Genomic DNA, 16,297 nt, shown 5'->3' with positions numbered 1-16,297 from the left:
TTATGGACTGCTGACATTCATTAGGCTATGAGACAAATGGGTGGGAAGACCGTAATGGAGAGAATGTAGGCTTTCAATATGTCTGCTCTACAACGTCCTGTAGCTAGCTGCCTGTTACCATGTACAACTACACAACTTTCTCTAGTCTCTGTGGCTGCGTTTACACAGGCGTCCCTATTCTGATCGTATCCCCAATTATTTGTTTTTTTGAACAATCAAGTCTTTTACAAACAATTAGGCTGCCTCTGTAAACGCAGCCTAAGAAAAGCGTCGTTGCTCACCACCATATTAGTGGTTCCTCCTTTAAAAGTTGCGAGCTTACACCGCCGGACTTAGAGGTACCCAGCGTCACAGCGTCATTGCTTCAGACCACCACAAGGGGGTATGAGAGCACTCATTATGCATTTGGGTCCCAAGGTTTTTATATGACCAATCATATCGAGTAGTTCCAATGACGAATTTGACAAACCCGCTTTTCTTTTTTTTTGCCTTAATCCCTGATCTGGCTTTCAAGTCTATGAAAATGCCCGTTTTTGTTACAAATTTAACTAAAACAATGCACATTCACTAATATTGACTCACTTCTTGTAGTAGGCATTAAACTATAGAAAATTAACACAGGTCTCAACAATCTGTCTGTCTCTAACTGTTTGAAAAGCATTTTAGGCTGTCCACTTTGTTCAGATTTTGAAATCAAGTGGCCCAGCTTATTTCTCAGAAAGAGAACGAGTTTCCATTTCCATATATCATTTTTATGCTTATTGCACATTTATAAAAGACCAGACAACTAGTATAAGTCTTTGGCTAAAATGCTGCTAGCAGTACCCCAATGCCGTGCGTGACAAATTGAGCATACATTTTCCAGATTCAATATTCATTTATACTCTCGTTTTAGTTGTCTGCTCTGCACGCAATTTGAGTAGTTGACACATATAAAGGGTTTTGTTAAAGTTCTCTATTACAGTAAAATAATGTCTCAATGTGTTTGTCCATATGACCTGTCGGACTGAACATCAAATGCAGATAGTGAGTTGAAACTGCTTGTCAGAGAGGAAATTGTAATCTCTCAATTTTGTTGGCGTGAGAGGCAGGGGGAGGGGCTTGATGTGTGTAAACCATAGAGGAAAATACGAAGCGAGAGGTTCCACTCAAGCTAAAATCTGTTCAAAATAAGCCCAATGTGTTTCTATGGGTTTATTTTGGACCTAATCTTGTCGCCTGCCTTCCCGCCTTTGGGACAACAACTTCCTTTGTTAGGGCGGAGATGTGCATCTCTTCGTTATACAGTATATAGATCTCTGGTGTAAATGTGGAGGTGCACACAGCACAGAAGGAGCGAAAGATGTGAGACTAAAAATACAACACGAGAACAAGCGGCCGTAAATACTCATAAAAATAATAAAACTATGAGTATTTTGGAATATTGCGCAAAAACATGAATTAAAATAAATTAGATATCGCGCAGCCCTACTTAATTCCCTTCAAAAATGTGTCAAAGCCATTCAGTAAAGTTGCAGAACATTATGCATGGTATTTTTCTTTACCTCAATATAATTTAGACGCCTGTGAAATTGACCATGCAGTTGGATTTGAAGTGAGACAACAGCAGATCTTGACCAGAGTGAGGCGTTTTATTTGCAAGTGAAGATAATAGCCCGTAACTGTACAATATAAATACTAACACGCTCTAGAGCAAGGGTTTTGAAACGTTCTTGGCCAGGGACCCTCTCCCATGATATGTTACCAAAAAAAACAAACGTGTCTTATATTCAGGCAGAGCCGCCAGAAAACATGTGGCAAGACGACAGCATTTGCCCCAGTAGGCCTGCTTTTCAATCTGCACACCACTTTCAAAGCAGGAGCACCAACATGGCCAGATAGCCTACTTGTCAGCGCATTTTTGTATTCCAGTTCAAAATGTACCTGTGATTTTACGAAAGTTAACTTACAATAGTGAACATTCTATCAATATGCTGGTGACTGTTGAGTCTGCAAAAAGAAACCTACAAAAACACATTAGCATTTGTCTTGGTTAGCCTGCTGTAGCCAGGTAGATGTCATTTCGAACGCAATTGTCTTAAAGGGGCAGCGTGATATTTTGAGATCTCAATCTCAATGACATACTTTAGAAACAAAAATAAATGAAATTAATATAATGCAATTCTAAAGAGTAGAGTAACGACTTACATTGCTAAATTATATTAAATAGCCTTTTAATGCTAACAAATATAATAAAATATTGCCTATTAATAGCTGCATATAGAGAGGAAGCAGGTAACCTATAGGCTCTGCATGACCCCAATGCATTTAAAAACTACACCATGTCCAGTCCAGTGAGGGGGAAAAGTTACATTAGACCCTGTTAAAGCTTACGAGTAGGACTGAGTTTTACCTGACCAGGTTATGATTTTCAGGAAAAACTCCAGGCCCCAGAAGATGCGTACGAATTTTGACACACCACTTTGGAACCTGTGGTGCCTTCTCTGTCCATCTTGTGAATGATAATGGCTAGTAGAAGTAATCAGCATTTTAAATTTAATAGATTTGGTAGAATATTTCATTACTGTGACCTTCCCACAGTTCATTGTAAGAGGAAGTGTAAACTAACAGTCCATTAGTTAGAAAAGTATCTTGGCGGCGTAGAGAATTTTGCTATTTTATGCATTTCAACACTTTCATTGAGCAGAAAGAACATGTTGCTGTTTTGAAGAATTGCTGGAAATGTTCAATGTATTTTGCCATGGCTAATGCTGTGTTCCTCTGTTCATAACATAATCAATGGCATTTGCTCTGAACCCATGCTAGCCCTAAGACCGCACTCAACGATCTGTATAATAATGAGAAATAATTTATGATAATGGCGCCGAAATAGATGGCCGCTGTTTTACGACCCAATAACGAATTGTGCTATTTTGTATGTTTTTTTTTGCGTTATTTAACTTGTAGATGTTTCTGCCACCGTGTCTTATGACCGAAAAGAGCTTCTTAATATCAGGGCAGTGATTACTCACCCTGTACTGGAGGAATTATTCTTCAACAAGTCGGATGGGAAGGATTTACTCCAGACACCCGACAAGGCCCTCATCCCAGTCATTCACAGGAGGAAAAGACAGAGGTATCGTGGACACAGGTCCGGGTGTCTTGTATCTGTCGCCGAGAGGGTAATCTACCTTTACCATCGATCCTATTAGTCCATTTACAATCAATCGATAATCAAATAGACGAACTACGAGCACGTATATCCTACCAACGGGACATTAACTGTAATATCTTATGATTCACAGAGTCGGCAGAACGACAACATGAGTAACATACAGCTGGCGGGTTTTAAGCTTTTTCGTCAGGATAGAACAGCGGCCTCTGTTAAGACTAGGGCGGTGGCCTATGCATATTTGTACTCAATGAGCTGTATACGGCCATAAGCAAACAGGAAAACGCTCGTCCAGGTGGTGCTCCTAGTGGCCGGGGACTTTAATGCAGGGAAACTCAAATCAGTTTTACCTCATTTCTACCAGTATGTTAAATGTACAACCAGAGGGGAAAAAATCTCTAGACCACCTTTACTCCACACACACAGACACGTACAAAGCTCTCCCCGTCCTCCATTTGGCAAATCTGACCTTAATTCTATCCTCCTGATTCCTGCTTACAAGCACAAACTAAAGCAGGAAGCACCAGTGACTCGGTCAATAAGAAAGTGGTCATATGAAGCAGATGCTAAGCTACAGGACTGTTATGCTAGCACAGACTGGAATACGTTCCGGGATTATTCCAATGGCATTGAGGAGTACACCACATCAGTCACTGGCTTCATCAATAAGTGCATTCGAGGACGTCGTCCCCACAGTCACTGTACATACATGCCCCAACCAGAAGCCATGGAATACAAGCAACATCCACACTGAGCTAAAGGGTAGCACTCCCGCTTTCAAGGTGCGGGACTCACTCAATCACATGTATTTATAAAGCCCTTCTTACATCAGCTGATGTCACAAAGTGCTTTACAGAAACCAGCCTAAAACCCCAAACACCAAGCAATGCAGATGTAGAAGCACGGTGGCTAGGAAAAACTCCCTAGGAAGGCAGGAATCTAGGTAGGAACCTAGAGAGGAACCAGGCTCTGAGGGGTGGCCAGTCCTCTTCTGGCTGTGCCGGGTGGAGATTGAACATCTTGGCCATGTACTGTTAGAAATGTTCATAGATGAAAAGCAGGGTCAAATAATAAGAATTTGTTGTAGAGGATGCAACAGGTCAGCACGTCAGGAGTAAATGTCAGTTGGCTTTTCATAGCCGATCATTCAGCGTTAGAGACAGCAGGTGCGGTAGAGGGAGAGAGTTGAAAACAGCAGGTCTGGGACAGGTAGCATGTCCGGTGAACAGGTCAGGGTTCCATAGCCGCAGGCAGAACAGTTGAATCTGGAGCAGCAGCACGACTAAGTGGACTGGGGACAGCAAGAAGTCATCAGGCCAGGTACTCCTGAGGCATGGTCCTAGGGCTCAGGTCCTCTGAGTGAGGGAGAGCATACTTAAATTCACACAGGACACAAGACAGGAGAAATACTCCAGATATAACACACTGACCCTAGCCCCCCAACACACAAACTATTGCAGCATAAATACTGGAGGCTGAGACAGGAGGGGCCGGGAGACACTGTGGCCCCGTCCGATGATACCCCCGGACAGGGCCAACCAGGCAGGATATAACCCCACCCACTTTGCCAAAGCACAGCCCCCACACCACTAAAGGGATATCTTCAACCATCAACTTACTACCCTGAGACAAGGTCAAATATAGCCCACGAAGATCTTCCACCACGGCACAAACCCGAGGGGGGCACCAACCCAGACAGAAAGATCGCGTCAGTGACTCAACCCACTCAAGTGATGCACCCCTCCTAGGGACGGCAAGGAAGAGCACCAGTAAGCAAGTGACTCAGCCCCTATGATAGAGTTAGAGGGAGAGAATCCCAGTGGAGAGAGGGGAACCGGCTAGGCAGTTACCGCAAGGGCGGTTCGTAGCTCCATTGCCTTTCCGTTCACCTTCACACCACTGAGCCAGACTACACTCAATCATAAGACCTACTGAAGAGATGAGTCTTCAATAAAGACTTGAAGGTTGAGACTGAATCTGCGTCTCTCACCTGGATAGGCAGACCAATCCATTAAAATGGAGCTCTATTAGAGGTCAACCAATTAATTAGGACCGATTTCAAGTTTTCATAACAATCGGTAAACAGAGTTTTTGGACACCATTTATGGCCGATTACATTGCATTCCACTAGGATACTGTGTGGAAGGCTGACCACCCGTTACGCGAGAGCAGCAAGGAGCCAAGGTAAGTTGCTAGCTAGCATTAAACTTAACTTATAAACAATCAATCTTCACATAATCACTAGTTAACTACATGTAGTTGACGATATTACTAGGTTATCTAGCTTGTCCTGCGTTGCATATAATCAATGCGGTGCCTGTTAATTTATCATCCAATCACAGCATACTTCGCCAAACAGGTGATGATTTAACAAAGGCGCATTTGCGAAAAAAGCACAATCGTTGCACAAATGTACCTAACCATAAACATATTTTGCCTTAAATCAATACACAGAAGTATATTATTTTTAAACCTAGATATTTAGTTAATATTGCCTGCTAACATTAATTTAACTAGGGAAATTGTGACACTTCTCTGCGTTCATTGCATATATGCAACAGTTTGGGCCGCCTGGCTCGTTGCGAACTATTTGCCAGAATTTTACATAATTATGACATAACATTGAAGGTTGTGCAACAGCAATATTTAAATTTAGGGTTGCCACCCGTTTTGATAAAATACGGAACGGTTCCATATTTCACTGAAAGAATAAACGTTTTGTTTTCGAAATTAGTTTCCGGATTAGACCATTTTAATGACAAAGGCTCGTATTTCTGTGATAATTATATTATAATTAAGTCTATGATTTGATAGAGCAGTCTGAGCGATGGTAGGCAGCAGTAGGCTCGTAAGCATTAATTCAAACTTTACTGTGTATGGTGGAAAATAAGTATTTGGTCACCTACAAACAAGCAAGATTTCTGGCTCTCACAGACCTGTAACTTCTTCTTTAAGAGGCTCCTCTGTCCTCCACTCGTTACCTGTATTAATGGCACCTGTTTGAACTTGTTATCAGTATAAAAGACACACACAGCTCTTTGGTCTTGGTCATAGTGGAGTTCAAACAGTCACACTCCGAACTCCACTATGACCAAGACCAAAGAGCTGTCAAGGGACACCAGAAACAAAATTGTAGACCTGCACCAGGCTGGGAAGACTGACTCTGCAATAGGTAAGCAGCTTGGTTTGAAGAAATCAACTGTGGGAGCAATTATTAGGAAATGGAAGACATACAAGACCACTGATAATCTCCCTCGATCTGGGGCTCCACGCAAGATCTCACCCCATGTGGTCAAAATGATCACAAGAACGGTGAGCAAAAATCCCAGAACCACACGGGGGGACCTAGTGAATGACCTGCAGAGAGCTAGGACCAAAGTAACAAAGCCTACCATCAGTAACACACTACGCCGCCAGGGACTCAAATCCTGCAGTGCCAGACGTGTCCCCCTGCTTAAGCCAGTACATGTCCAGGCCCGTCTGAAGTTTGCTAGAGAGCATTTGGATGATCCAGAAGAAGATTGGGAGAATGTCATATGGTCAGACGAAACCAAAATATAACTTTTTGGTAAAAACTCAACTCGTCGTGTTTGGAGGACAAAGAATGCTGAGTTGCATCCAAAGAACACCATACCTACTGTGAAGCATGGGGGTGGAAACATCATGCTTTGGGGCTGTTTTTCTGCAAAGGGACCAGGACGACTGATCCGTGTAAAGGAAAGAATGAATGGGGCCATGTATCGTGAGATTTTGAGTGAAAAGCTCCTTCCATCAGCAAGGTCATTGAAGATGAAATGTGGCTGGGTCTTTCAGCATGACAATGATCCCAAACACACCGCCCGGGCAACAAAGGAGTGGCTTCGTAAGAAGCATTCCAAGGTCCTGGAGTGGCCTAGCCAGTCTCCAGAACTCAACACCATAGAAAATCTTTGGAGGGAGTTGAAAGTCCGTGTTGCCCAGCAACGGCCCCAAAACATCACTGCTCTAGAGGCGATCTGCATGGAGGAATGGGCCAAAATACCAGCAACAGTGTGTGAAAACCTTGTGAAGACTTACAGAAAACATTTGACCTCTGTCATTGCCAAGAAAGGGTATATAACAAAGTATTGAGAGAAACTTTTGTTATTGACCAAATACTTATTTTCCACCATAATTTGCAAATAAATTCATAAAAAATCCTACAATGTGATTTTCTGGATTTTTTTTCTCATTTTGTCTGTCATAGTTGAAGTGTACCTATGATGAAAATTACAGGCCTCTCTCATCTTTTTAAGTGGGAGAACTTGCACAATTGGTGGCTGACTAAATACTTTTTTGCCCCACTGTAGATATAGATCTATTAGATTAAAATAAAAATGTCATATATATAAAATAGTCCTTAATAGTTTAAGCCCTGCTGGTGTAGTAGGATTCAATCTTAATCCTGTATTGACGCTTTGCCTGTTTTATGGTTTGTCTGAGGGGCAGCGAGGTTTCTTATAAGCATCCGTATTAGTGTCCTGCTCCTTTAAAGCGACCGCTCTAGTTTTTAGCACGATGCGGATGTTTGCTTGTAATCCATGGCTTCTGGTTGGGATATGTACGTACGGTCACTGTGGTGATGGGGTCGTCGATGCACTTATTGATTAAGCCAGTTACTGAGGTGGTATACTCAATGCCATTGGATGAATCCAGGAACATATTCCTGTGCTAGCAAAACAGTCCTGTAGCATCCGTGTCATCTGACCACTTCCTTATTGAGTGAGTCACTGGTGCTTCCTGCTTCAGTTTTTGCTTGTAAGCAGGAATCGGGAGGATAGAATTCTGGTCAGATTTCCAAATGGAGGGCGAGGTAGAGCTTTTTATGTGTCTCTGTGTGGAGTAAAGGTAATCTAGAGTTTTTTTCCCCTCTATATGCACATGTGACATACTGGTTGAAATGAGGTAAAACTGATTTAAGTTTGCCTGCATTAAAGTCCCCGGCCACTAGGAGCAGAGCTTCTGGATGAGCATTTATTTGTTTGCTTATGGCCTTTATACAGTTTGTTGAGTGCAGTCTAACGGCCAGCATTGGTTCGGAGCACATGCCCATTGATTGCGTTATGAACAGAGGAACACTGCATTAGCCATGACAAAAATACATAGAATTGCTTGAAATTAGTTCAATATTCTAAAATATTTCACACAAAAATAAGACCACAAAATATTTTCCAGGAGGAGAAGAAAATAATAATTTTCAGACTGAAAAAATAAAGTTATATTGGAATTGTGCCTGTTGTTCACATCTGCCCTCTCATTGGCTAGAATGGTCCCACCTGATTTATCTTCCTCCCACTGCCTTCCATCTTTTGAGGACATGTATTTTCATTGTAAGAGCAGTCACTCGACTATCTTGTTAGTATAATAGATCATCTTTGGTTTCATCAAAAAAAAAAAAAAGGATTATCTTCAACCTAGACTGGAACAGATCAAATCAAAGTTTTTGTCATGTGCGCCGAATACAACAGGTGTTCACTTTACAGTGAAATGCTTACTTACAGGCTCTAACCAATAGTGCAAAAAATATAAAGATTTTTACAGCTTTGCCTTAACATTTTGATTGTTAAACATTTACTTTTGATCAGTAAATACACAAACATAAAGAGTTATAACAACGGGAAGCACAGCAAAAGCTTTCCGTGACGCACCAATTACCAGCGCTCCCAACTCATACTCTTAATACATGTTCCTTCCTTTACAGGTGATCAGCAACAATCGAGGACATCTCTAACCCACATTGTTATTAATAAATGCATGTGCTTATCATAAACTGTAAATCCTCTTCAATGTCTGGTTATACATAATATCTTTAGCTCAAGTGATGGAGGACATGGGACGATAATCACAAGGCCATACACAGAAAAATGCCTTCCCTCACACAGTGACAGGCATGGACAGGCACCCGGGCATTCCAACAAAGGAGAGATGGGTGGATAAACTCATACAGACCAAATAATACGCACCCACAGACAGGAGGGAAAGGAATATGTAATGAAGCACCAGAAGAGGGAGAATGAGTGTGTTTGTGTGTCTAGAGATGCTGTTGTACGATAGTGGCATTTAGGTCTGGTTTCACAAACCAAGTGTGTAAGGTAATAACTATGATACTAAAAGTACCTATTTGAAATAATAAGGAAAGTAGGCTCCATATTTCATCAAAAATGTTTGCATTATAGACTCAGCAATGTACAAATCATCCATTTTTGTTTTTGAGATAATGTTGTAGGTCTGAGTGAGTGAGCGTATGACATCCACTCTGCCTGAAGCATGGGCAAATGAACAATGGCATATTTGAGATCTCTCGCTCTCTGTCTGTGTGGTATGTCTGTAGTGTGTGTGTGTGTGTGTATCACTCATCTCTCGATCTGTGTTATGTCCGTAGTGTGGTGAAGGAAGAGATTTCGGATGATGCTGCCAAACTACCTTGTTTCAATGGGAGAGTTGTGTCATGGGTAAGATGCTGACTCTCACCTTTCGTCTACTGATTGTGTTGCATGGCACTTTGTCCACCCGGTCAGCAGTAACCTCAATACTTCTCACTTGTGTCAATGATTACAAACAACGCTCAATACAGAATTGAGTTCTTTATCAAGAATAATAACTTGGATCTTGTTTTCACTGATGTGGTCCTGCTGTTTGTTTTGACAGCATGCTAGTTTGCTGGTAGGTGAGCAAGCATGACGTTTGCTTGTGTGAATGGGTCCGTTTTTCGACTTTGTTTCTGTTGCCCCCCCCCCCCTCCTTCTCTAGCTGGTATCCTCAGACAGTCCCCTTGCGGAGCCCCCTCGTCCCCCGGTGGAGGTCTGTACGGAGCCCTCTCCCCCCCCTTCCCCCCTGCCTCCCCTACCGGTGGAGAGGACAGGGGGCATCGGAGACTCCAGACCCCCGTCATTCCAGTAGGTTGAAGTCCTACAGCATAGCCTGATCCACACACACACACGGCTGGGAGTTAAGTAAATGCAATAAAAAGTGGAAGCTCCAGTGAATGATCTAATGATTGAATGGAATGGTACAGTGGATTGGGATTGTGAGAAGAACATTTCAGAGGGAGAACAGGAAAAATGCTGACTACTTTCATCAGGATGCCTTTACGATATGTCAAAAGAGGAAACAGACATGGAGTTGTTTTACCATTAATGACAATGGCATTCTAAAACATCCTCCACATTCTCATCCCCCTTGTTCTCCCCCCTCATTCTTCCTCCAGTCCCAATGTGGCGGGTAGTGTTGAGAACCTGGATGAGTGTACTGAGACAGAGTCGGTGGTGTCATTCAAAAGGGAGAAGCCCAGACGGAGGGAAAGCATGGAGCAGCATGGTCAGTAAACTGTTTGAGTGGTCCAGTTGGTAAGAAAATTGTGCGAAATGCCAAGGTCGTAGGTTCAATTCCTGCAGGGATTACATACATTTTTAGGATGTGTATGTGACTAAGTCTCTCTGGATAAGAGCGTCTGCTAAATGACTAAAACGTTTAATTGTACGGCCTCCCGAGTGGCGCAGTAGTCTAAGGCACTGCATCGCTGTGCCACTAAGTGATCCTGGTTCGAGTCCAGGCCCTGTTGCTGCCAGCTGCAACCTGGAGACCCATGGGGTGGCGCACAATTGGCCCAACGTCGTCTGGGTTAGGGGAGGGTTTGGCCGGCAGGGATGTTTTTGTCCCATCGGGCATTAGCGACTTCGGTGGCAGGCCGGGCGCAATGCGCGCTGACACAGTCGCCAGGTGTACGGTGTTTCCTCCGACACACTGATGTGGCTGGCTTCCGGGTTAAGTGGTCATTGTGTCAAGAAGCAGTGCAGCTTAGCTGAGCTGTGTTTCGGAGGACGCACGGCTCTTGACCTTCACCTCTCCCGGGTCCGTACGGGAGTTGTAGCGATGGCACAAGACTGTAACTACCAATTGGATACCATGAAATTTGGGACAAAAAGGGGTAAAAAAAATAAACATTAATTGTATTGTCGCTTTGGCAAAGTGGCATATAAGTGATATGCTCTAGTCTAGGTACTAAAGGAGTAATGTTTGGACGATGCTCGTTTCCCCCATGATCGTCCTTATCTCTGTTGCCCCTCTGCTTTCCAAAGGGCCGCGGATGAACGGTCAGAGCCGTCGGGAGCGCCACCTGGCAGGCTACGAGAGTGCCTCCACCATCATGAGCAGCGAGCTGGACACCACCAGCTTCTGTGACTCGGACGATGACACCATGAGCAGGTCAGTCACACACACACAGAGCATGTGCCGTCAACCACGATTGTTTAATAACTTGAACTTATTTGGCCCAGAATCACCACTTTGCCTATATCATTTATATAAATGGTTAACAAAACAAGCCCTAAAATAGATCCTTGGGGAACCCCTTATGTGATATCCAGGAACCTAGATTTTTTTTTTACTGTTTCACATTGACACCGAGTTGCGTTTGAGATATAGTTGCTGAGCCAATTACAGGCTTCCTTAGGGAAGGGTTAACCCCTCCATTCTCCATTCCCCTCTCAGGTTCAGCAGCACCACAGAACAGAGTACAGCCTCTAGGCTACTGAAGCGCCACCGCAGACGCCGGAAGCAGCGTCCCACCAGGCTGGAGAGGGTACTGCAGCTACTGCTTTTAATATATAATATTTATCTAGGAACACACAGTAATTCTGAGAACATAAGACTATACGATAGTTACATGTTATGGATATGAAATATGTAGGGGACTGCAGTTGGGGCCAGTTTCTGTTTCAGTATACAGTACCAGTCAAAGGTTTGGACACCTACTCATTCCATTGTTTTTCTACATTTTCACATTGTAGAATTATAGTGAAGACAAACTATGAAATAACACATATGTAGTAACCAAAAAAAAGTGTTAAACAAATAAAAACATTTTATATTTCAGATTCGTCAAAGTAACCACCCTTTGCCTTGAAGACAGCTTTGCATACTCTTGGCATTCTCTCAACCAGCTTCACCTGGAATGCTTTTCCAACAGTCTTGCAGGAGTTCCCACATAAGCTGAGCACTTGTTGGCTGCTTTTCCTATACTCTGCGGTCCAACTCATCTCAATTGGGATGAGGTCGGGTGATTGTGGTGGCCAGGTCATCTGATGCAGCACTACATCACTCTCCTTGGTCAAATAGCCGTTACACAGCCTGGAGGTGTGTTTTGGGTCATTGTCCCGTTGAAAAATAAATGATAGTCCCACTAAGTGCAAACCAGATGGAATGGAGTATTGCTGCAGAATGCTGTGGTAGCCATGCTGGTTAAGTGTGCCTTGAATTCTAAATAAATCACAGACGGTGTCACCAGCAAAGCACCACCACAACATCACACCTCCTCCTCCATGCTTCGCGGTGGGAACCACACATGCGGAGATCATCCGTTCACCACCTCTGCGTCTCACAAATACACGGCGGTTGGAACCAAAAACCTCAAATTTGGACTTTGCACCAAAGGACGGATATCCACCAGTTTAATTGCTTGTGGTCTCTTCCTCTCATTGGTGTCCTTTAGTAGTGGTTTCTTTGCAGCAATTTGACCATGATGGCCTGATTCACGCAGTCTCCTCTGAACAGTTGATGTGTCTGTTACTTGAACTCTGTGAAGCATTTTATTTGGGCTGCAATTTCTGAGGCTGGCAACTCTAATGAAGGTATCCTCTGCAGCAGAGGTAATTCTGGGTCTCCCTTTCCTGTGGTGGTCCTCCATAAGAACCAGCTTCATCATAGCACTTGGTTTTTGCGACTGCACTTGAAGGAACTTTCAACGTTATTGAGATATTCCACATTGACTGACCTTCATGTGTTAATGATGCACTGCAAAGGTGTCACCGAGGGAAAGGATGATTACTTTGAAGAATCTCAAATATAAAGTATGTTTTGATTTCACACTTCTTTGGTTACTACTTGATTCCAAATGTGTTATTTCATAGTTTTGATGTCTTCACTATTATTCTACAATGTAGAAAATAAAGAAAAACCCTGGAATGAGTAGGTGTGTCAACTTTTGACTGGTACTGTACATTTGAAAACCATAACAGATTTCACAACATATTAGGTGTTGATGGTGTACAGGCTATTAAATGGATTTATTAGACTTTTAAAATGTGGACCTTTCATCAGCAGCTTGCATGTGTGGAACCCCTTTATAATAATTAACGGTCAATTACTGTGACACCAGCAGTTATTTGCATGACAATTACCAGCTGACAAAATTTGTGTCGACAGCTTTCCACAGTGATGCTGGCCCATGTTGGCTCCAATGCTTCCCCCAGTGTCAAGTTGGCTGAATGGTCCACCACCCAAAGGACATTGTTGATACACACGGGAAACTGTTGCGTGTGAAAAAAACAGCAGAGCTGCAGTTTGACATAAACCGGTGCGCCTAGCACCTACTACCATACCCTGTTCAAAGACATTTAAATTGTTTTGTCTTGTCCATTCACTCTCTGAATGGCACACATACACAATCCATGTCTCAACTGTCTTTAAGGCTTAAAAATACTTCTTTAACATGTCTCCTCCTCTTTATCTACACTGATTGAAGTGGATTTAACAAGTGACATCAATAAGGGATCATAGCTTTCACTTGGATTCACCTGGTCAGTCTGTCATGGAACGGGCAGGTGTCCTTAAAATGTTGTATGCTCGGTGTATGTGATGTAATCGTACGCGTTCTTGTTTTGCTGCGTTTCAGGCGTCTTCGTTCAGCAGTGTGACAGACTCCACCATGTCCCTTAACATCATCACTGTTACACTCAACATGGGTGAGTGCCCCCTTCAATTGCTCCCCTCCTTTTTCCTTCTATCTTATTCCTTTCTTCTCACTCCTATCACCTCACGCTCTTTCATTGCCTTATCTCTACATCAGGCTCACGTGCTAGCTTATCTGTAAGGTTTAGTTTTTCTTATCTGAAATAAAATGGAATAGGATTAAAAAGACTGTTAGGTGATGTACTGTATGTGTACGGTTTCTCCCGTGCAGATAAATACAACTTCTTGGGCATCAGTATCGTGGGTCAGAGCAACGAGAGGGGTGATGGGGGTATCTACATCGGCTCCATTATGAAGGGAGGGGCTGTGGCTGCTGATGGGCGGATCGAACCAGGAGACATGCTGCTACAGGTGACACACACGCAATAAGTTGTGTCTCTTAGAGCTGGAAAGCTCTTTGTTTAAGGTCTATCCTCTCATGTTGCTTCATCTCAGGTGAACGACATCAACTTTGAGAACATGAGTAATGACGATGCTGTCCGTGTGCTGAGAGAGATTGTACATAAACCTGGGTAAGGCATATCTTTCCTGTATGCACAAACTTTCAGTCTGTGTCTTGGTCAACAATTGAAGTCGGAAGTTTACATACACTTAGTCATTAAAACTCGTTTTAAGCATACAGTCAATAACACAATACAAAAAAGAAAGTATATATACAGTGTGTGCAAATGGCGTGAGGAGATAAGGCAATAAATAGGCCATAGTAGCAAAGTAATTACAATTTAGCAGACTAACACTGGAATGATGATGAGCAGATGATGTTGTGCAAGTAGTGATACTGGTGTGCAAAAGAGCAGAAAAGTAAATAAAAACAATATGGGGATGAGGTAGGTAGATTGGGTGGGCTATTTACAGATGGTCTATGTACAGCTGCAGCGATTGGTTAGCTGCCTTCCTTTTGGAAAAGCTGACCGCGACTCCATTTTGTTGCTCCCAGCCTATAGACAGAAACTAAAACAGGAAGCACCCGCGCTCAGGTCTGTTCAACGCTGGTCCGACCAATCGGATTCCACGCTTCCAAATTGCTTTGATCACGTGGACATGTTCCGCATAACGTCAAACAACAACATTGATGAATACGCTGATTCGGTGAGCAAGTTTTTTAGCTAGTGCATCGGTGATGTTGTACCCACAGCATCTATTAAAACATTCCCCAACCAGAAACTGTGGATTGATGGCAGCATTCACGCAAAACTGAAAGCGCGGACCACTGCTTTTAATCATGGCAAGGTGACCGGAAACATGACCGAATACAAACAGTGTAGCTATTCCCTCCGCAAGGCAATCAAACAAGCTAAGCGTCAGTATAGAGACAAAGTGGAGTTGTAATTCAACGGCTCAGACACGAGAGGTACAGTGCCTTGCGAAAGTATTCGGCCCCTTTGAACTTTGCGACCTTTTGCCACATTTCAGGCTTCAAACAAAGATATAAAACTGTATTTTTTTGTGAAGAATCAACAACAAGTGGGACACAATCATAAAGTGATTGACTGAACTTCTGGAGAGAGTTTGCTGCACTGAAAGTAAAGGGGCTGAATAATTTTGCACACCCAATTTTTCAGTTTTTGACTTGTTAAAAAAGTTTGAAATATCCAATAAATGTCGTTCCACTTCATGATTGTGTCCCACTTGTTGTTGATTCTTCACAAAAAAATAGTTTTATATCTTTATGTTTGAAGCCTGAAATGTGGCAAAAGGTCGCAAAGTTCAAGGGGGCCGAATACTTTCGCAAGGCACTGTATGTGGCAGGGTCTACAGTCAATCACGGACTACAAAAGAAAAACCAGCCCCGTCGCGAACCACTGTCTTGCTCCCTCGCTTTGAGGACAATACAGTGCCACTGGCACGGCCCGCTACCAAAACCTGCGGGCTCTCCTTCACTGCAGCCAACATGAGTTAAACGTGTTAACCCTCGCAAGGCTGCAGGCCCAAACGGCATCCCCGGCCGCGTCCTCAGAGCATGTGCAGACCAGCTGGCTGGTGTGTTTACGGACATAATCCTTATCCCAGTCTACTGTTCCCACATGCTTCAAGAGGGCCACCATTGTTCCTGTTCCCAAGAAAGCTAAGGTAACTGAGCTAAATGACTACCATCCCGTAGCACTCACTTCCGTCATAATGAAGTGCTTTGAGAGACTAGTCAAGGACCATATCACCTCCACCCTACTTGACACCCTAGACCCACTCCAATTAGCTTACCACCCCAATAGGTCCACAAACGACGCAATCACACTGCACACTGCCCTAACCCATCTGGACAAGAGGAATACCTATGTAAGAATGCTGTTCATCGACTACAGCTCAGCATTTAACACCATAGTACCTTCCAAACTCGTCATTAAGACCCTGGGTCTCGACCCCGCCCTGAACTTCCTGACG

General features: G+C 43.3%; 1 protein-coding gene across 2 annotated transcripts in view; it reads left to right on the top strand.

Annotated features, from left to right (window-relative positions):
* The window catches only part of LOC110490131 (segment polarity protein dishevelled homolog DVL-2), a 34,066-nt gene that overhangs the window by 4,297 nt on the left and 13,472 nt on the right, over window positions 1-16,297 (top strand). For both annotated transcript variants that reach the window (XM_021563324.2, XM_021563323.2), the window contains exons 2-9: window positions 9,552-9,621; window positions 9,920-10,065; window positions 10,377-10,486; window positions 11,248-11,374; window positions 11,660-11,750; window positions 13,842-13,911; window positions 14,130-14,269; window positions 14,354-14,430. In XM_021563324.2, the coding sequence (XP_021418999.1) occupies window positions 9,552-9,621; window positions 9,920-10,065; window positions 10,377-10,486; window positions 11,248-11,374; window positions 11,660-11,750; window positions 13,842-13,911; window positions 14,130-14,269; window positions 14,354-14,430 (831 nt within the window). The remainder of the gene's footprint in view (window positions 1-9,551; window positions 9,622-9,919; window positions 10,066-10,376; window positions 10,487-11,247; window positions 11,375-11,659; window positions 11,751-13,841; window positions 13,912-14,129; window positions 14,270-14,353; window positions 14,431-16,297) is intronic.

This window comes from Oncorhynchus mykiss, chromosome 15 (genome assembly GCF_013265735.2).
Source record: "Oncorhynchus mykiss isolate Arlee chromosome 15, USDA_OmykA_1.1, whole genome shotgun sequence".
Lineage (NCBI taxonomy): Eukaryota > Metazoa > Chordata > Actinopteri > Salmoniformes > Salmonidae > Oncorhynchus > Oncorhynchus mykiss.
Note: the sequence above shows the minus strand (reverse complement) of the source record. Positions and strands in the feature narration are given on the sequence as shown.